Source organism: Myotis myotis, unplaced genomic scaffold (genome assembly GCF_014108235.1).
Source record: "Myotis myotis isolate mMyoMyo1 unplaced genomic scaffold, mMyoMyo1.p scaffold_m19_p_16, whole genome shotgun sequence".
NCBI lineage: Eukaryota > Metazoa > Chordata > Mammalia > Chiroptera > Vespertilionidae > Myotis > Myotis myotis.
The window spans coordinates 35,250,552-35,272,106 of NW_023416320.1; the positions used below are offsets into that span (position 1 = coordinate 35,250,552).

Sequence of the window (21,555 nt, forward strand, 5' to 3'; positions counted from 1 at the left end):
TTCTGTTTCTAATAAACATTTTTTTATATTTGATTTGAGAAAACTAAACATCTAAAGCTTTTATAGCCAATACATTTTTAAATCATGGTAAAAATGGCCTTCAGCAATAACACCAAATTCTTACGTTATATCATCCTGAAAGTAAGTCTTCATCAATTCAGAACGAGATCTCAAAATTGTCAATTTCTGAGTAAGAAAGTTATCTCTCCTCAATGAGAATAAGAAATTTTTTAAAAAATTTAAATATCCTATACAATAAAAAGGTAATATGCAAATTGACTGAAAGGCGGAACAACTGGTCACTATGACTTGCACTGACCACCAGAGGGCAGATGCTCAATGCAGGAGCTGCCTCCTGGTAGTCAGTGTGCTCCCACAGGGGGAGTGCCGCTCAGCCAGAAGCCGGCTCACGTCAGGTGAGTGCTGCAGCAGTGGCGGGAGCCTCTCCCGCCTCCGCGGCAGCGCTAAGGATGTCCAACTGACGGCTTAGATCCACTCCGGAGAGTGGGCCTAAGCTGTCAGTCGGACATCCCTGGGGGCTCCTGGACTGCGAGAGGGCACAGACCGCACTGAGGGACACCTCACCACCACCACCACCACCACCAGTGCATGAATTTCGTGCACCGGACCTCTAGTATTCTTATAAAATATATAAGTTATAATTGAGTTTATACTGCAATCTAAGCAACCTTAATTCTTTCTCTGTAGAGTTCATATTTTCAAAATACAGGAGAATCAATAAATTATATTTCTGACTCTCAGGAGCTGGACCTAAAAAAGATTTTAGAATTTTAGCCTTCTGGGCCCAAAAGATGTTTCCCACTGACTCAGTACAATGTTACAAAATAAAATTACAGAAGATTTAGTTTTTATAATAACTGTCTTTAGTCTTTCTTCTTAGTTGACAAAGTAACCAAAATGCTGTGGGGTTTTTTAATGTAGTAGTGTTGCTTACATTTCCCTCATTTCAATATCCCTTTCTCCAAGTCACTCAGGCCTTCTCCAAGGTTCTTTCCCCAGAAAAGTTCTGCCTCTCTAATAACTCCCAAACTCAATCTCAAGCAGAAATTAGTTACACTTGAATCAGATGAAATGAAAGATACTACTTAAAAAATGGCAGTTTCCTACAGTTTAAATGACTGATGAGAATCAGACAAAGACTCCTATTGCAAAGTACCTCCTGTTCCCCATGAAGAAAGGTATCATCACATTTTTCAGACCTTAATGAGTATATATTATGACTTTAAAAAAAAATCTCTGTTGTTGAAAGTATTACAGATGTCTTCTTTTACATTATGACTTTTAAGATTTATTTCTCTTAATAAATCAACTGGTAGTTTTCAGAGCCTAGCATGAGGCTACATGTAACAGAGCTACATTAGCTCCCAAGTTACTTACAAACTGAAATAGGAATTCACTCAACCAGTCAGTATTTACTGTACCAGATACAATTCTATGCTTTTGGTATGCTCTAAGTTATCTAACAGTTTTGGAACACTCAGTTTTTAAATATATATAAATATACTTTGAGGATCCTACAGGACAAGTGGAAAAAAGAAAAGCCAAAGACTATCTTGGAATACATTTTGAGCTTTAAAATTGTATTTGTTAGGCAGAACAGCTAATGACTTACTTTGGATCTGGCGGTCCATCTGACAGCGGTTTCATTGACAGTTTACACAATGACCTGAATACTAGAAAGGCATCCTTTTGTAAAATGTGGGAAAACTTAGCACCAGGTGAAGGTCCTGAAGAATTTCCAGATTCCTAAACAAGTTAACATAGTATGCAAATAAGTGTATTTGCCAGTGTAAAGTCATTTCAGCCTTTTATACATTTTATTCAATTCAGTAATAGGTGAGGTTCTATTGGAAGGGAAACCATATGAGGATTCTGTCACATTGTTTCTCTGACACTGCACCCCTATCCTCAACAATTTCCCAGTTCATGTTATTACTAACTAAAACTAGCACATTATGCCCTGACAAGATATTTCATACACAGCCTAAACTATGGTTTCCACTACCTGTCATTGGGTGTTTTGTGTTTTTGCACTTTGTGCAGATAAAAATAAGACGATGGAGATTATCAATGTTTAAAAATTAAACATTGTTTAATTAGCAATGTTTAAAAATTGTTAGCTAATGAAGGTCAACAAGGCCAAGAAAGCTTCCCCCTATGCATGGAGCAATGATTTAAGATACCCTTATCCTTGAGGATAAGAATAAAAACACAAAATATAGGGTATAAAAAACAGAGGAATTGCAACTACCATGGTATGGATTTATTTCATTGTAGCCCTGAACAAAAGTAAGATGAAGTTTCCTAGATTTCTAAAAGTTTTTCCCCTTCCTATGATACTAGAATTATCCTATGAATATGTGATAAGAATTCCTCTTTTAAAAGTAATTTCCATGGGGCAGGGTTAGGGAAGTTGTGAACACCAGTGACAAACACTGTAAAATTAAAAATTTAGCTATCAATTTATTAAGGAAATAAAGTGCTTTGATTTATATCAATGGGAAAAAAACACCCAAGTTTTTATTTCTTCAAACTGAAATCAGTCAGCATTATCACCTAGATATATTTACCAGCAGGTGCTGTGACCTATAAATGTGTAAGATTAACAGGAATTTCCCACTCCCATTTATACCTGAGTATCATTGGAAGAGACAGAGAGTCTGTCATCAGGTAAGGACGGTGTATATGCAACAGAAATTGGTGTTCCTGGAATTCCATTTGCTTGAATATTTTCACTGTCGCTACCATCCTCTATAGTTCCAATGTTGCCATCTGCATTTGCATTTATGGTCCTTTCTCCCATATCTACAATGGTAAGAACAAAAAACATACAAACACACCTGACTTAAGGATATAAAAGCATAGAGTATTTAAAATTAAATAGTGGCAGAAAAACGATGTGAAGTAACACATACTGGCACCATTTACAGGGTTAGCATACTTACTAGTAAGTGAATATGCATTTGAAATACATCCAAATATGATTCTTAAGTAGCGCTAGCAATGAAACACAGCTGATGAAAGGCTTAAATGTGTCAAAAAAGCAGCTTACTTTTAGTCCATATCAGCATTTCTTAAACTGGGTTCTAATGAATGCTAATGCCTTAACATGGTACTAGAAATTTCTCAAAAAAATATCCCATTATCAAGTAAAGGGAAATACTGGGAAATAGGTTTCTTTATTGTAATATTAATTTGCTAATATGCACTGGGCTCTCCAAAAGAGATATAAAATATGCAGTATTTTCAAATTTGTTTTACCATGAGCCCTCTCCCCCTTTAAGAATATCTATGAATACCTCTAATAACATATTTTTTAGAACATTACTATGAAAATAATGGCCTATACCCCTGAACTTTTTTCAGTATATCACTCTAAATCATCATACTTGTAATTACTATAAACATAAATAAATGACTTCTGATAAAACAAACATAGATAATGCAAATAATACCAAGTTTCAGTACCACTCTAAGGTGTGATGTGTATTTCTTTTAAAAGGAACACATACGTGTCTATGGCCATAACTCAGTAGCTATCTCAAGACACTGCTTCTTTCATGCTACCCATTAAAAGAAAACTATAAGCTAGCATGATGGAAACATACTGATTGTGTGTGTGGGAGTGGGGGGGACAGTGCCTGGGGACGGAGGGTAGAGGTATAAGAGGGTATATGGAGGATAAATGGTGATGGGGTAAAAAAAATAAAGAAAAATATAAATGAGATATAACATCTCAAAAATAAATTAAAATTTAAAAAAGGGAAAAGTAATTGTATCAAAACATCCCAGTGTTTGGAAGGATCAAATGAGTAAATGCAAGTAAAGCATACAAAATCACTGAATAGAGTTAGATATTATTCTCCACTGTTTTCTCCTTTAACTGTCCCCTATACACAAGTGCAAACTTCTGTTTTAAAGGTGCTGAATGAAGCCCACTAATTTACTTTCTCCTTTAACAAATACCACTGAAATTACTAAGAAAAATATAAACAAGAGACAAAAACTTTAATAGCACAGGAAAACTAAGAAGGGTATGATCAATGGGCCAAAATCTTAAGAGGAAATTCTAGAAAATAGGACAGGTTCTGATAATTTAATCCTATTTCTAGAAGTATATGTAGCAAAGTACTATGCTAGTCCTGTGCAAGATACCATGAATTACATGTTTCAGTGGACTTCTATAATCAAAGATATTTAAATATATTTTCTACACACACACACACACACACACACACACACAGATTTGAGGAAGATGTTATATTTTTGCCCTTTTTAATCCACACATTATAAAAATAATTTTCACAGTCAGATGAAATACTGTAATACAGAATACACTAATTCCTAGTGGAATACATTACCTCCAACAACAATGTTCACCATTTCTTCTACAATGCTCTGTACAATGTCTTGTGGCTTTTCCTCACAGTCATGGTTTTCTCCATCATATAATATGTCATTTTTAGATAATGCTTTAAAAAGAAAACATTATTTCATTTTAGAAACTATTACAAAACATAATGAAAAGCTTTCTTTTAAAAATTAATAAAAGTCAAAATCAAATAGATAAATGAAACTAGAAGCAATACATGTTAAACCAAAATTTGTAACCAAATCAAAATTTAAAATATAAATTCAAGTCAGTTTCAACAATGATTCATTTGACAAACCATTGACTGCACAACTATGTGAATTTTCTAGATTATTCCTTTAAGAACCAAAACTTTTAAAAGTATTTTAAATGAAACATTTTAAACATGTGCCACCCTTCCAAATAACATAATTCAATGTCGTTAAAGCTTGTTTTGATTAATTAGGCTCCCCAATAACAAGCTCATCACTGTGCTCTATCATAGTGAGCTCCTGAAGCAGCAAAGACAGGGCCATCTTGCCCTCCACCACTGATTTCCAGCCCTTCTTTACTACTTGTTCCCCAACAAAATTTACATACCCAATGTATCATTTAATTTAGTAAGTAAAAAGGAACTCATTCTCCAACTTAACATTAATTAAAAACATGTAACTGCCAACCAGAACTTCTGAGCAGTATAAAAGAAACTGATGAAAACCTTAACATGATGGTTAGCTTGTATGGACTACTGTAGATAAAAACAGAATTTCTACTGGTGTTTTTGAAATGTTCAAAATATATCAGGAAGGCTCAATTAGTACTTGAGGATGGTTGGGGAGCAGTGGTTCTGGGAGCCACTGCTCTTCATCAATGGCTTCAGACTGCATATTAGCTGTTAGTGTTGCTGTCTATACCCCATCCGCCCTCACACCTCCATAAAGAACCACTATTTATAATTCTGGCTTCCGGAAACCTGCCCACCTCCCTATTGTTCACTGATCTGAAATTATTGTTTGCTGCATTCTACAAAATACTGCCATAATGTGAAAAGCCTATTTAATAAAGAGGTAATGTGTAAATTAACCCTCACACCCTCACAAGATGGCTGCCTACGACCAGGCCGGCAAGGGGGTTAGTGAGGGACAACCAAATGACTGAACAAACAGGCTGTGTGGGGTGACCAGGCTGGCAGGGGAATTAGTGAGGAATGACCAAACGACTGAACAGCAGGCTGCGTGGGCAACCAGGCCAGCAAGGGGGCCGTGAGGGGCAACCAGGCCAACGGGGGGCAGTTGGGGCCGACCAGGCTGGTGGGGGGTGGGGGGGGGCAGTTAGGGGCAACCAGGCCGGCAGGGGGGGCAGTAAGAGGTGATCAGGCTGGCGGGGGTGGGGGGGGAATTTAGGAGTGACCAGGCCAGCAGGGAGGGGACAGTTGGGGGCTACCTGGCCAGCAGTGGGGGGCAGTTAGGGGTGACTGGGCAGGCAGGGGGGGCAGTTAGGGGCAATCAGGCTGGCATGCAGAGGCAGTGAAGGGCGTCAGGCTGGCTGGAGGGGGCAGTTAGGGGCGACCAGGCAGGCAGGCAGGTGAGTGATTAGGAGCCAGTGGTCTAGGATTGTGAGAGGGATGTCCGACTGCCTGTTTAGGCCAGATCCCTGGGATCGGGCCTAAACAGGCAGTCGGACATCCCCCGAGGGGTCCTGGGTTGGAGAGGGTACAGGCTGGGCTGAGGGGAACCCCCACCCATGCACAAATTTCGTGCACCGGGCCTCTAGTTGGTAAATAAGCATGTCAAATCAGTTACCTTATTTTATTTTTTAAAAAATCCAATAACAATAGCATTTAGTGTCTTCTGTGGATTAAAAACATATAAATGTCTTGACAGATAATTGTTCTACCACCATTAAGCTTTGTATTTCTGAGCACTAGTTGGCTAAACTTAGCTAGTCTGAAAATTAGAGTTTCAACATAATTGAATATACAGTCATTAAAATGTGCACAAAATGACTAGTGAGTCAAGAGTCAATTCTTACATAAATCATCTAACAGAAATATATTAGGGTGGGTAACATTTATTACATGTAGGAAATGATGAGAGAAGTTGATTATAACGTCCAGCTAGTGAGTCAAAGCAGGTAATCTAACCCCAGAGCATGCATTTTTAACCAACGGCTCCCAGAAAAAAATTTCATTTTTATCAGTGGTTGGAAGCCAAAATAATCATGACTATGCCATGGGGAATTATGTCTTATTTATAATTCTATATCCAATAAGGTACCCACAGAGGTACCTTACACACAGTAAGTACAGTAGATTCTTTCATTCCTTGGGTCTCAGCCCATGTTGTTTCTTCTGACGAAAATTTCTTAAATTTTCTAGTTAGCCAATACGTACCCCTATACAACAAGGTTCATCTAAAACATCACTTTCTCTATAAAAGTATGTCCTAACTCTCCTCACCAGAATTGCATTATACATGCTACTTTCAGGATATTTATCACATTATGTCTCATTTAAATATGCATGATCATCCAGGCAGACCATGAACACCCTAAGAGCAACGGCTGTGTCTTCATTAGCTTTTTAACCCCAAGTCCTAGCACAGTGCCTATGATAGGGTATGCTAAATACATGCTGAATGCATGGATAAAAAAATAAAGGAAAATATAACACCCCAGCTTTATTAGCAATTAACCCTTTGAATCAGCCCCTTTATAAGCTCATGGTGAAAGTACAGGAAATTTTGACAAGGGCAGGAAAATGTAAATTGTATAAGCAATACAGATTCACTGTTAGCTTGGGTACTGTGAATGCATGCTTGGTTTACCAAAATTATCCCTCTTAAAATAAATAATAAAGTACTATTAAAAATAGTAAAACATCTATTTCATGCCAGTGCTGATGTTCATGCCACTATTAGGCTATGGAAAAGATGTGGTTAAAAAAAAATTAAAAGCTTAAAATACATTACAGAAGTCTTTCCTCAAGGTGAAGTAAAAACACAGATTCAGACAAGCTGTAACGGAGCCCTAACCTTCTTAGTTGCACACACCACACTGGAGAGGAACAGAATCTCCATCATTTTCTGATACCAACCTAAGGAGGCACAAAAGGAACAAGCACACTCCCTGGCAGTTTTATAGAATAGCTAGAGTTGAGGACAATGTTTAGAGAGAAAAATGACTCATGTGACTATTTTTAGAGAAACAAACTTGTAAAATAAATAAATTTTGTAATCTTGTAACCTCTACCTTATAAATTTATTTAGAAAAACTGTCAGAGAACATCTCAAAAAAAAAATCTTCATGTCAGATGATTACTCAAAAATTTTCTTTTTATATTTAATTTCAGTACTTTTTTGACCATATTTTCTAAATAATATAATCATTTCCAAAACTTTCAGTCACATTCTAGAAAATCTTACTAAATGGGTCTCTTGTTTGCTGTAAAGCTAATTTTAATAAGAAAACTGAAGTTCCTATATAGCGTGCTAAGAGATATTTATAACCTTCTTTAGTAACACCTATCTCCTCCAAAACAAGTCTATAAATTATACTGCTCATGAGATGCTAATAAATGCATAATATCATTAACAGATAGCTTGTGGGTGAAGTGAAACTAACTTTTACCACCTAGGATAAAGAAAGTCCACAATTACCACCATGTGTCTGATACCTATGAACACATACACTCTTTCCACATTTCTTTACCATAACGCATTCCTACACTCTTCCCTTCACACACGCACCACCCACCACAACCCCTTCTTAAAAAGATTACTTTCAGCTGCAGTTGCCTGATCAGCTTCAGTCTGTTCATTTTCTGCACTGGAAATATCAGATCCATTTTCAGGTTCTATGTCATCCTGAAGGCTTTTATCCACATCATTTGTATGGGGATCAAGGTCTCTTTCATGTTCTTGGGATATATGATCAACAGTCTGAGGTGGCAGATATCTAAGGTGAGGTGATTCAGGCTCATGATGGCTTACTGGAGACTGCAACAGATGATGATGATGCCGGTGCCTCTCTTTTTCCATTTGTTTGGCTTCCTGCAACTGGGAAGAAATAGAATAATTTCTAATATTTGTAAAATATGTTGTTTCAATTTTGAAGGAGTAATCTTACACTGATTACAAATGATAGTCCATCAGAAACAAAGAACATTAAAAATAGTAAAACAAAAACAAGTAACAGTGGTCACTTCTTAGGGGGTACACAAGAATAGAGATGGAAATCTTTCACTATTTACTAAGCTTGAGTGCAATAAAAATATCAATTCATAAACACTGCCATGAGGATGATGGCAAACACTATCACTCAAATTCTATTTGTAAACAATTAAAAACATATTTTATCCAAAGTCAAGGCAGTAAACCTCAAAACAAAACAATACCACATATCTCCAGTAAGTAGGACTATAAATGAAAGTCATTCTTCTCTACAAACACAAAAGATTTCATTATACATTTCTGTAAACTCTTTTCTGCATTTGATGCTCACGGTGTTCTATACAATCTCTCTCTTTTTTAAATACTTACTGCTTGGTTTTCCATGCGTGCAAAGATCACATTTAGCATCTGAGTAAGAGTAGCTTTGGCTGTTGTCTGATTGATGAGATTTTTGCTTGCTAGATAGATATTGTAACATGTTCTCACAGCTTGCAGTACAGTTCCTTCATGAATTTCTATGTGTTGAGATGTTACTGCAGTAAGTAATGCCTTAAAAAAAGACAAAGTTAAAGCAATTAAAGCAATTTTCTGCATCTTGAGTTTCAGCACAAAAATGTGAGTATCTTTATGTTAAAATTAAAACTTTCAGGCACCATTATCACTTTCAGATACACACTGATAGAATTTTTCGTATGCACTAACAAAATTTCTACCTACTTTGAATGTATCATCAACTGTTAAAATACTTTATGTTTTTCTCATACTGGCAATAAATAGTTCTTACATAATCTTCCCAAACCCAAAACACTAGAAAGCCATTCAATTTTTTTGTTTCAACCCAAGTTTCACTTCAATATAATTTAGCTTATTAAAATGTACATTAGAACTCTGTCACCGTGAAGCACAGATGTGCTTCATGTATTATAGCTGCTGATTTAGAGTATCAGGTTTGGAGGATACACAATGTGTCTTATTCACTTAAAAATTTTTCTGAGATCTTTCTTATAGACTGGACTCATACGTGCTGTTATTATTGCTGACGATGTTCACAAAATGTTTTACGATAAAGAATTTAAAATAATACTAAAGTAAATCATCCAATAAAGTAACTTTATGTGAATTGTCTTATATCAGTTTACTTGCAATTTCTCAAAAGCAAAACTCGTTCTTTTGTCCTTTTATGTTGTACAACAGCATTGAGTATATGCTAGATAAGCCATGACTGACTGACATGAAATTGAAATGACAGACCAAACAGACTGGACAGCTTTTTACAATAAAGATATGACTCATGAAGTAAATACAGCTATGAAACTGAAAGACTCAGAAAAGACATGAAAGAACACTTTACACATGTAAGCAATTTCAAAAGTACTATTAGTACAGGACAATTTTATTGATATATAAACATACCACCACTACCATTAGTGGTAACATTAAGAATTGAATATTTAGCCCTGGCCGGTGTGACTCAGTGGTAGAATGTTGGCCCACAGAGCAAAGGGTCTCAGGTTCGATTCCCGGTCAAGGGCATGTACCTGGGTTGTGGGTTCCCTCTCCGGGGCGCGTGCGGGAAGCAACCAATCAATGCGTCTCTCTCACATCAAGGTCTCTCTCTCTCCCCTTCTCTTTCCACCCATTCCTCCTTTTTCCCCCCAACTCTCTCTGAAAAAGCAATGGAAAAAAATATCCTCAGGTGAGGATAAGCAAAAAGAAAAAAAGAAAAAAAGAAGAATTCTATATTTATAAGAGACTAAAACACAACTGAGTGATTTTCTTTAAAGGAGCTTCATCAGCCAGGAATATCGCATAAACCCAGGACAGGGTTTAGCTGAGCAGGTTCAGCAGATGGATAGGTGCAAGGGAATCAGGAAAACTAGTACGTAAGGAGTCCACCTGGTGAAGCAGGGTCTAGAACAGCCGTGGGCAAACTACGGCCCGCGGGCCGGATCCGGCCAGTTTGAAATGAATAAAACTATTGAAAAAAAAGACCATACCCTTTTATGTAATGATGTTTACTTTGAGTTTATATTAGTTCACACAAACACTCCATCCATGCTTCTGTTCCGGCCCCCCTCCAGTCCAGTTTAAGAACCCATTGTGGCCCTCGAGTCAAAAAGTTTGCCCACCCCTGGTCTAGAAGGAAGACTACAAGGGGTCGGGCAGTACAGAAGAAACTACAGGGGTCATGGGGCCCTCACATGGAACCCTAAAGCTCAAAAGATGCAATATGTATGGTAAACATGACAGAAACTGAAACTCTCTGAAAGATGCTGGGCTCCCAAGCCTAAATTGAGATCCTCAAAAATAAAATATTTGAAAATATAGTCTTCTAATAAACTCTTGGCATTCAACAACAAAATCCCGATATAGGATCTAAAAAGCACCCAAATAACCTCTATTATACCAACAAAGCACATAAAATGACCTTTCTAAATATTTTCCAAGGTAAAAGGCTTTTTAAAAATACAGATTAAAAATAATAAATTCACTTTATATAATTATTTACCTTTATTATTTGCAACTGAACTCCTTCATCTGTTTGAGGACCTTGGAAACAGCCACAAATCGTTTCTATAATTCTATCAATTAACTTTTTGCCTGGTGTTGTACTATCTGGAGCATTGCCAGTCAAGTGCCCATAAGCAATAAGCTTCTGAAATGGAGAAAGAAAATAAAGAATCTAATTAAGCTAACTAATATGTCTACTAATTAAATATACATTAAAATTACAATATATAATTGAATATATATTAAAATTATTACATAAATCATTAAGGCATAGTCAAAGCCAAGGCTATACCAACTTTTCATGAAGAAGCTTTATTAGGCCCTAGCCAGTTTGGCTCTGTGGATAAAGCATCGGCCTGCGGGCTAAAGGGTCCCAGGTTTGATACCGGTCAAGGGCATATGCCTGGGTTGCAGTCTCGATTCCCAGTAGGGGGCATGCAGGAGGCAGCCAATCAATGATTCTCTCTCATTACTGATGTTTCTATCTATCTCTTCCTCTCCCTTCCTCTCTGAAATCAATAAAAAATATATTAAGAAAAGAAAAAGAAAGCTTTATTAGCTATAAACATGTGAAATTACTTACACTGCAATTACCATGGAAACAGAACAATAACCACAACAAAACAATCAGGTGAAATTTTGAGAAAGCCAGGCCTTAGAAGTAGTTGTCTCTGATGAATTAGAATAGCTTAATGCTTTCTATCTAAACAGTATTAATACTGCTTTTGTGAAAGCTATCTTCACTCATTTAATAACCCAAAATCTCTTTCCAAATTAGATCTGTGATTAAGAAGAAAACCGAATTTCCATACATTGGCTACAATAAATCACTGATTTGTTAATTCAACATTATCAGTATAGCCCTTGAAGAAAGGCCTCAGATATTATAGTTTTAATTTTTCAAGGAAAACAAGGTGACAAATCAAATAAACTTATCCTTAACCTAACATTAAAAACAGATCAAAAGAATATTGTCTTTTCCACATGACTGAATTGTTAAATAGGTATAAATAGGTATAAGTAGGTAAAATGAACCAACAGTGAAAACACCTGAAAAGAGTAGGACCTCTAACTCTGGAGGTTTGTCTTACAAATATGTAAGGGAATCCACATAAGTAAAACAGAATAAAAGATTTAAAAAATTTTCCTGACATAAATAAAGGTCAGAGCTAAAGTCCAACAGAAAATATAAATACTAAGCTGTCAATATTAACCTACTGTCTTATATAAATTCGCAGTCATTTAGTAAAACCATTTGCAAATAATGATGCATGTAACATCAGTGGCAGGTTCAAACTATGGTTCTTGTATTTCACTGATGGAAAAACAGACCAAATCAACACTTTCATTATTGGTAACCTTAGTAAAGATTCTGTGATTCACTAAACTAATGATTTTTGTTAACCTTAAACTAAAAACATTTTTGCAACTATTATTGTCTCTCTTGAATATAAGCAACCATTTGGTTTCTTACCAAGAAGCATAGTAAAAGCTATCATGGAAAATGTCTGAATTATCAATTGTGAGTAATGTTCAGAAACACATTCCAGTTGGATGGTTTTCACTTAAAGCCATTTTATACATACCTGTAAACAATCTAGAGATGTATTAACTATGCGGGGACATCTGGACTGGCAGGCCAATTCAAAGGGTAAAAAGTACTTGTCTGCTTCAATAAAATTTGCCTTTGATTTCACTGGTGGAAGGGTGCTTGATCCAGCTTTTGCTTCTCCATGAGGAGGACTACAGGAAAAAGAGGGGTCTAAATAGAATGCTACATTTATCATATGGATGATAAACTCATATAAAAACACAGAATTTCAGTTCTAAAAGGAAGCTTGCTAAACCAGTTTTCATCTTCCCTTATTATTTCACGAGGACACCACACCCAGAAATTAAATGACTTGCTACAGATCAAAAACTAATAGCCAGAGCTGTGACTAAATGCAAGAAAGTAATCATTTACTTTAAATAAAGTAATTAGTTAGGTTACTAAATATTTAGTAACCTTTCTAAAAGCCTAAGCAAAGACTTTAAAACGTGTCTTATGATATTTCAGAAATTCCCTTATATATTTATAAGTATGATTATAATTTTTTTCTTAAAAACTGATTTTATTTTAAAGATCACATGAAAAAAATTTGTCACACTGAAATATAGATAACTTTATTATTATTTTGGCTAAGACTGACAAGTTTGCAAATTATTTTTACTAAAAAAAAAAAGAAACCCCACTAACCTCTGTTTTTCAGTCTCCACTTTTATTTCCTCTGTAAAAGGGGGGGGGGGGGGGAAGCATACATTAGAAAACTTGACAACAGAACAACAATCATTAAGTAATCTCATTACAGGTTATATAAACCAATTTTTAATTTATGTAACAAACTGGGAAGCATACAAACTCAAAAAACAAATAAAATTCTATTGCAGCTAAATGCATTAAATTACACAAATTAATTTTATAAAGCGATGCAAAAATATACATTAATAACAATAAGAATGGTATAACTGCAGATTTAATTCCCAAAGCATTTCCTTTTCTCAAAGTTTTGTTGTGTGTGAGTGTTTTTTGGTCAAGGAACTATTTATATGAACCAGAAGCATTAATATTAAGAACAGATTATTATGTATGCTGTATTGAAGTCACAGAATATAAGGCACAGGTTGGGTGAGGGAAAAGAACCTCAATACACCGCTCTTCTGACGACTTCAAGGAGATTATCAGGCAAAATCTACAACTTCCTGACCATGTACAAATGATATTTAACCATTTTTTCTACTTATGACTATACAAGACACTGCAAAATACATATATCTAATTTAATGGGAAAATTTCCCTTCAGTGTTTATAAGGGGTCAGAAAAGGCCATGCAGCTCCTGCTTCAATTTCTTAGAATGCTGGGTCTCCAGACACCCACTCTTGGAACCCAATGGCCCTGATGTGAGAAGCCCCAAGCCACATGGAGACCACATGTAAGTGGTTCAGTCAACAATCCCAGCTGAGCCCAGCTTTCAAGTCATCACAGGCCAGGAGGCAGATATGTGAGTGAATGAAGAAACCTCCAGAGGATTCCAGTTCCTAGACATTAACATCTCCTCCAGTCACCTGAGTCTTCCAGCTGCGGCCCCAGACACTGGAACAGCAACATGCCCCATACGTATTCCTGACACAGAATCTGTGAGCATAATAAAATGATCACTGTGTTACACCACTAACTCCTAGGTGGCTTATTACACAGCAATAAATAACTGGAACAGAAAGAGTTAAGGAGGCATGAGGAGGTTTGAAATAATGCGCTGGAAAATGGGAGAGAGATATGAGAAGCACAAAAGCACTGCCAGGAACATGAAAAGTTAGTCTCATGCTCTACGAGCTTGGATAAGGAAACTGTTAGCCCCGGAGCAAGGATGATGGGCCAGGTACAGAAAGTCACCAGGGCAGAAAGCCCTGGATGCCTAGCAAGGGGCAAAACAAGAACCTCCCCTAGCATATCACTGGTCATGTGGTTTGGACCTGTGGTCTTTCATATTGCTGGTCAGGCGGTTTAGACCCCCCTGACCTTTCCTCCCTAAAGATAACATCTAGGCCTCAGCTGTATTTCAGCTCCAGGCCCAGAAAAGCAGCAAAACCAGAGAAATGGCACCATGGCTGCCTCAGGACCAGCTACACTGAGTAATGACCCCTTGGCACTGACGAATCGCTGGAGACCAGGACCTTCCAGGTTAAAGAGCACACCTGGAAAGCTGATGACTATTCTATTAAGACTCCCCTGAGACTTCCCCTAAGATTTCCACCTGTAATAGAGATAAATAGGCTCAGGACAAAAAACCCAGTATGCATTCTCCTTCCAAGGAGCACACCTGTGTCATTCCCCCACAGGTACGTATCACCCAATCTCTAAGGAGCTCCAAGAGACTTGCAACCAGGGGAGCAAAAGGCAGCAGGCAGCTATTCCTGGGCTAACCCCCCCGCCCCGAACCTGTGTAGCCCTTGCCTTTGGATATCCCCATCTTCCATCTCCTTTTCCTTAAATAAATTCATTTTTTTTCAGTCACCGTATGAGATGGCTATTTAGCCTGCCTGTGCAGCACCTAATTTAACCTTTCAAAAACAAGATGGTTAAGGAGTATTGTGCTTCACTGCAACAAAAAAAAAAAAAGATACCTAGGAATAAGCTTAACTAAAGAGGTAAAAGACCTGTACTCAGAAAACTACAGGATGCTGAAAAAAGAGATAAAGATCTAAACAAGTGGAAGGATATACCGTGTTCATGGATTGATAGAATCAACATCATTAAAATGTCCATACTACTCAAAGCAATCTATAGATTCAATGCAATCCCTATTAAAATACTAACAGCATATTTCACAGACCTAGAACAAACTCTCCAAAAATTTATATGGAATAAAAAAAGACCCTGAATAGCCACAGCAATCCTGAGAAAGAACAACAAAGTTGGAGGGATCACAATACCAGATATCTAGCTATATTACAAAGCCATTGTTCTCAAAACAGCCTGGTACTGGCACAAGAAAGACATATAGACCAATGGAACAGAACAGAGAGCCCAGAAATAGACCCAAGTCATTATGCTCAATTAATATTTGACAAAGGAGACGAGAGCATACAATAGAGTCAAGACAGTCTCTTCAATAAATGGTGTTGGGAATATTGGATAGATACATGCAAAAAAATGAAACTAAACCATCAACTTACACCATATACAAAAATAAACTCAAAATGGATAAAAGGACTTAAGCATAAAACAGGAAACCATAAAAATCTTAGAAGAATCCATAGGCAGCAAAATATGAGACATATCTTGTAGCATTACGTTTACCGATGCATCTCCTAGGACAATGGAAACTAAAGAGAAAATAAACAAATGGGACTACAACAAAATAAAAAGCTTCTACAGAGCAAAAGAAACGATCAACAAAACAAGAGAGCCCACTGAATAGGAGAACATATTTGACAATGTTACATCCGACAGGGGTTTAATCTCCAAAATTCATAGGGCACTTATACAATTTAACAAAAGGAAGATAAACAATACAATTAAAAAATGGGCAAAGGACCTAAATAGACACTTTTTGAAAGTGGACATATACAGAAGGCCAAGAGACATATGAAAACACTAGAGGCCCGGTGCACGAAATTTGTACACGGGGTTAGGAGGTCCCTTAGCCTGACGTGCACCCTCTCCAATCTGGAAGCCCTCAGGGGATGTCCTACTGACAGCTTAGGCCCACTCCCTGTGGTTCTCTGCTCTCTGCGGACCTGCCTGCTCGACGCCACCGCAGGCCTTGCAGTCTGCTCTCTGCAGGGGCCTGCTTGCCCCTTGGCGCTGTGGTGAGGGGCAAGCAGCGCCCTGCTGTGTGCTCGCCCCAGGGGACTGGGGCACTGCTGTGTGCTCGCCACAGGGGACTGGGACACTGCTTGCCCCTTGGCACCACAGTGAGGGGCAAGCAGTGCCCTACTGTCTGCTCGCTGCGGGGGACTGGGGCGCTGCTTGCCCCTTGCCCCCGTGGGGGGGGGGGGCTTAAAAGACTGAGGGACTCCGGTGGTGCGAGGGGACTGGGCGCCGCCATCTTGTGCTTATGGGTGCCACCATCTTTGTTGCAAAGTGATGGTCAATTTGCATATTATGTCTTTATTAGATAGGATGCTCAAAGTCACTAATCATCTGAGAGATACAAATCAAAACAACAATGAGGTACCATCTCACACCTGTCAGAATGGCTATCAACAAATCAACAAACAACAAGTGCTGATAAGGATGCGTAGAAAAAGGAATCCTTATGTACTGCTGGTGGGAATGCAGACTGGTGCAGCCACTATGGAAAACAGTATGGTATTTCCTCAAAAAATTAAAAATGGAACTCCCATTTGACCCAGTAATCCCACTTCTTGGAATATATCCCAAGAAATCAGAAACACCAATCAGAAAGGATATATGCACCCCTATGTTCACAGCAGCACAATTTATAATAGCTAAGATCTGTAAACAGCCTAAGTGCCTATCAGATGAGTGGATTAAAAAACGGTGGTACACATACACAATGGAATGCTTATTGATTTGAGAGAGATGGAGAAAGATGGAGAGAGATGGAGAGTGAGAAAGAACGAGACAGAGCGAGAGAAAGAGAGAAAGGCATCCTCAAGAAATTAAAAATTGAACTACCATATATGATCTAGCAATTCCACTTCTGGGTATATATTCAAAGGAAACAAAATCATTATCTTGGAGAGAGATTTGTACTTCCATGTTCATATTATCCATAATAGCCAAGATATACAACAATCTAAGTGCCCATCAACAGATGAATGGAGCCCTAGCTGGTTTAGCACAGTTAGATAGAGCGTCAGCTGTGGATTGAAGGGTCCCCGAGTTCGATTCTAGTCAAGGGCACATGCCCAGGTTGCGGGGCTCAATCCCCAGTAGGGGGCAATCAGGAGGCAGCTGATCAATGTTTCTCTCTCATCAATCATCTTTCTCTCTTTCCCTCTCCCTTCCTCTCTGAAAACAATAAAAATATATTAAAAAGAACCAAGACCAGATGAATGGATAAAGAAGATGTGAGATACACACACACACACGCACACACACACACGCGCGCGGAGTATTTCTCAGCCTTGTGGCAACATGCATGATCATAGAAGGCATTATGCTAAGTGAAATAAGCCAGACAGAGAAAAACAAATACTGCATGGTATCACTTTTTTATGGAATCTAAAAAACCAAAATCATACGAATAGAGAGCAGAATGGTAGCTGCTACGGGCTGGAGTAGGGGTGTGTGCTTACGAGGGCAAAAGGGAGAGGTTAGGAAAAGGATACAAATTTTCTGTTATAAGATTAATAAAGTCTGAGAATTTGATACATAATGTGATTAGAGTTGATAACACTGTGTTGTATAACTGAAATTTGCTAAGAGTAGAACTTAAGTGTTCTCACCAATTTCATAATATTTTTTTAAAAGAAACAAAATCTCAAACCTAAGATCCCAACTTAAGAAAGTAGAAAAAGGGCAGCATATACTAAAGCAAGCAGAAAGAAATAATAAAGCCATGAGACGAAATTGAAAACAGAAAAACAATGTTAAAAAATGTCTAAAAATAAAAAACTGTTCTTTAGAAAGATTAAAAAATTGACAAACCTCTAGGAAGGAAAAGAAAAGACACAAGTTACCAATATCTAAAATAAAATAGGTTATTGCTAAAAACACCAGACATTAAAAGGGACTAATACAAACAATAATATACATATAAATTTGACAAGTGAGATGAAATGGAACTATTCCTTTAAAACTACCACAATTCACCCAATAAGAAATAATTTTGAATAGTTCTCCAACTATTAAATACACTCAATTCCTAATTTTAAAACAATGAAAAATGAAATCTCCAGGACCAGATGGTTTCACTGGATAATTTTACCAAATGTCTGTAGAAAAGTTAACACCATTTATATACAACATCCTTCAAAAAATGCAATAGAACAGAACCAACCATCTTTCAGTAATTCTCCAAAATAACTAGCACAAAGAAAAAGAGGAGAGGCACCCACTACACAGTATGTTCTCTAGGTCTTTAGAAAACATGGAGTTGTTCCTTTGGCCACATACATGCGAATCTGCAAGAAAGGCGATATTGTAGACATCAAGGAAATGGGCACTGTTCAAAGAGGAATGCCTCACAAATGTTTCCATGTCAAAACAGGAGTCTACAGTGTCACCCAGCATGCAGTGGGCAAGGTAAACAAACAAGTTAAGGGCAAGATTCCTTCCAAGAGAATTAATGTACGGACTGAGCGTATTAAGCACTCTAACAGCCAGGATAGCTTCCCGAACCGTGTAAGGGAAAATGATCAGAAAAAGAATAAAGCCAAAGAGAAAGGTACCTGGGTCCAACTGGAACACCCACCTACTCCACCCAGAGAAGCACACTTTGTGAGAACCAATGGAAAGGAGCCCGAGCTGCTGGAACCCGTTTCCTATAAATTCATGGTATAAGTGTTAAAAAAATAAAAGACCTCCAAACTACTAAAAAAAGGACGAGAACATAGCACTTTTTAACTCATTTTATGAATTAAAAATTGGACTGTTGTCGTGTCCCTGGTCCTAGGAAGAAGCCACTCCCTTGGAATTTCCCCAATTATAGGACTGCCTTTGTTATTGATGGTGGAACTCCAGGGTAATTTCAGGATAGGGGCCAGCCTTGCTAGAAAGACTAACTATGTTGCTTAGAGCCATATGATCTCAGCCTGACCTCCAGAGAGGTGAGGAGGGCTGCTGATTTAATTCAATTGTGTGGCAAATGATTTATTCAATCATGCCTATGTAATGAAACCACAACAAAAACTCTGGACACCCAAAGGTGGGGTGAGCTTACTAGGTTGGTGATATACATTGATCTTGCGGAAAGGTGATGCATCCTTAGGACAAGAAAGCTTTGCATTTGGACTCTCCAAGGCCTTGTCCTATGGGTCTCTTAGGTGGTCCTGATTTGTATCCTTTATAATAAAACTGAAATCCTAAGTAAAGCACTTTCCTGAGTTCTGTGAATTATTCTAGCAAACTAGAGCGGGTGGGTGAGAACCCTGAATTTGTAGCAAGTTGGTTATATAGAACTGTGGGTGGTCTGGGGACTCTGGAGCTTGGGGCTGGTGTCTGAAGTGAGGACAATTTTGTAGAGGACTGTGCCCTAAACCAGTCAAATTTGACTTAACCCTGCATACTTAAGTGTCAGAATTGCATTGCACAAACAAGGACAGTATAGAAAAAGAAAATACAGATGAATATCACTCATGAATATAAATGTAAAAATCCTCAACAGAATATTAGCTAATAGAATCCAGCAATCTATAAAAAGAATCATATACCATGACCAACTGGGATTTATTTCAAGGATCCAAGGCTAATTCAATATTTTAAAAAAATCAGCCAATGTAATTCACCATGTAAACAGGCTAAAAAAGAAAAGGCACATGATAGTATCAACTGATGCAGAAAAAAAAATGCATCTGACAAAAATTCAACTTCCATTCACGATAAAAATCCTCCGCAATCTAGCAATAGAAAGGAACTTTTTCAACATTTAAGAGTAGCTACAAAATACCTAAGTTAACCCCAAATTTAATGGTGAAAAACAATGCTTTCCCCCAAGATCTGGAAAAAGGCACAAATGTCTACTCACACCATTTCTATTCAACTTTGCACTGAATGTCCCAGTCAGTGCAATAGACAAGAAATAGAAAAGGCATATAGACTGGAAAGGAAAAAATAAAACTTTTCTTATTCACAGATGACATGATTGTCTACGTAAAAATTCCAATGAAATCTAGAAGAAAAACTCTTAAAACTTATAAGTGCATTTAATGAGGTTTTAACACAAAAATAAATGAAATTTCTTACAGTATCAATGAATAACTGGAAACCAAACTTTAAAAAAACAACACTTTTATAATCATTCCTCCCAAAATGAAATTTTTAAGTATAAACCTAATAAAACATGTACAGGATGTATACTGGAAGAAATAAAAGAATTAAAGAATAGGAAAGACATGTCATGTTCATAAATTGGAAGACTCAATACAATAAAGATGACAATTCTCCCTAAATTGATCTTCAAATTTAACCCACTGCCAACCACAATTCCAGCATAATTTTCTGCATATAGATAAGAGAATTCTAAAACTTACAAGGAAAAACAACCTAACTAGAATAGATAAAATAATTATGATAAAGAATAAAGTGGGATACACAATATCCCATTTTAAGACTTTAAAGTTATAATAATTAAAACAATGTGGTACTACAGAAAGACTAGACACAGAAACCACTAAACAGAATAGAGTTCACATACAGACCCACAGAAATATAGCCAACTGATATTTTACAAAAGGTGCAAGGGCAATTCAATGGGGAAAAAAAGGATATTTTCAACAAATGGGGTTGGAACAGTGAGACATTTAAAAAAGTTACTAAATTTGACTTTATCAAGATAAACACTTTTTTTCTGGAAAAGGCACTGTTAAGAAAATGAAGAGATAAGCTACAGAAGATATTGCAAATCACATGTCTCACAAAGGAATTTATGTACATATATTTTAAATATATACAATGTGTATATTTTAAAATTCTTAAAACTCAACAGTATGAAAACAACCAAATTTAAAAATAAGCAAAAGACTTTTAAGACACTTCACCAAAAGGATATGTGCATGGCAAATAATTACCTGAAAATGTACTCAACACCATTAGCCACTAAGGAAATGCCAATGGAAACAATGATGAGATACCACTATACACCTATTAAAATAGTTTAAAAATAGTTAAAATACAGACACCAGCAGGAGTTGGTAAGGATGTGGAGCAACTGAACTCTCAGACACTGGTGGTGATAATGTAAAATGGTATGGCCACTATTTTTTTCATCTAAATTTTTTATGGTTGACACTACTTCAAATGTCCCCCATTCTCCCACCCACTCCCTTTGCCC

The 21,555-nt window shown here is 37.2% G+C and overlaps 1 protein-coding gene across 5 annotated transcripts in view; it reads right to left on the reverse strand.

Moving 5' to 3' along the window:
* ARFGEF1 (ADP ribosylation factor guanine nucleotide exchange factor 1) overlaps positions 1 to 21,555 on the reverse strand; it is a 102,850-nt gene that overhangs the window by 58,937 nt on the left and 22,358 nt on the right. For 4 of the 5 annotated variants that reach the window (XR_004972520.1, XM_036338449.1, XM_036338448.1 and 1 more), the window contains exons 2-9: positions 13,292 to 13,322; positions 12,639 to 12,795; positions 11,051 to 11,197; positions 8,911 to 9,090; positions 8,151 to 8,427; positions 4,383 to 4,493; positions 2,654 to 2,865; positions 1,634 to 1,767 (exon numbers count right to left, since the gene is read on the reverse strand). Coding sequence is in view for 4 of the 5 variants with exons in the window: in XM_036338449.1 (XP_036194342.1) it covers positions 1,634 to 1,767; positions 2,654 to 2,865; positions 4,383 to 4,493; positions 8,151 to 8,427; positions 8,911 to 9,090; positions 11,051 to 11,197; positions 12,639 to 12,795; positions 13,292 to 13,322 (1,249 nt within the window). In the remaining variant the exon portion in view is untranslated. The remainder of the gene's footprint in view (positions 1 to 1,633; positions 1,768 to 2,653; positions 2,866 to 4,382; positions 4,494 to 8,150; positions 8,428 to 8,910; positions 9,091 to 11,050; positions 11,198 to 12,638; positions 12,796 to 13,291; positions 13,323 to 21,555) is intronic. The other variant, XM_036338447.1, reaches the window with a different exon arrangement.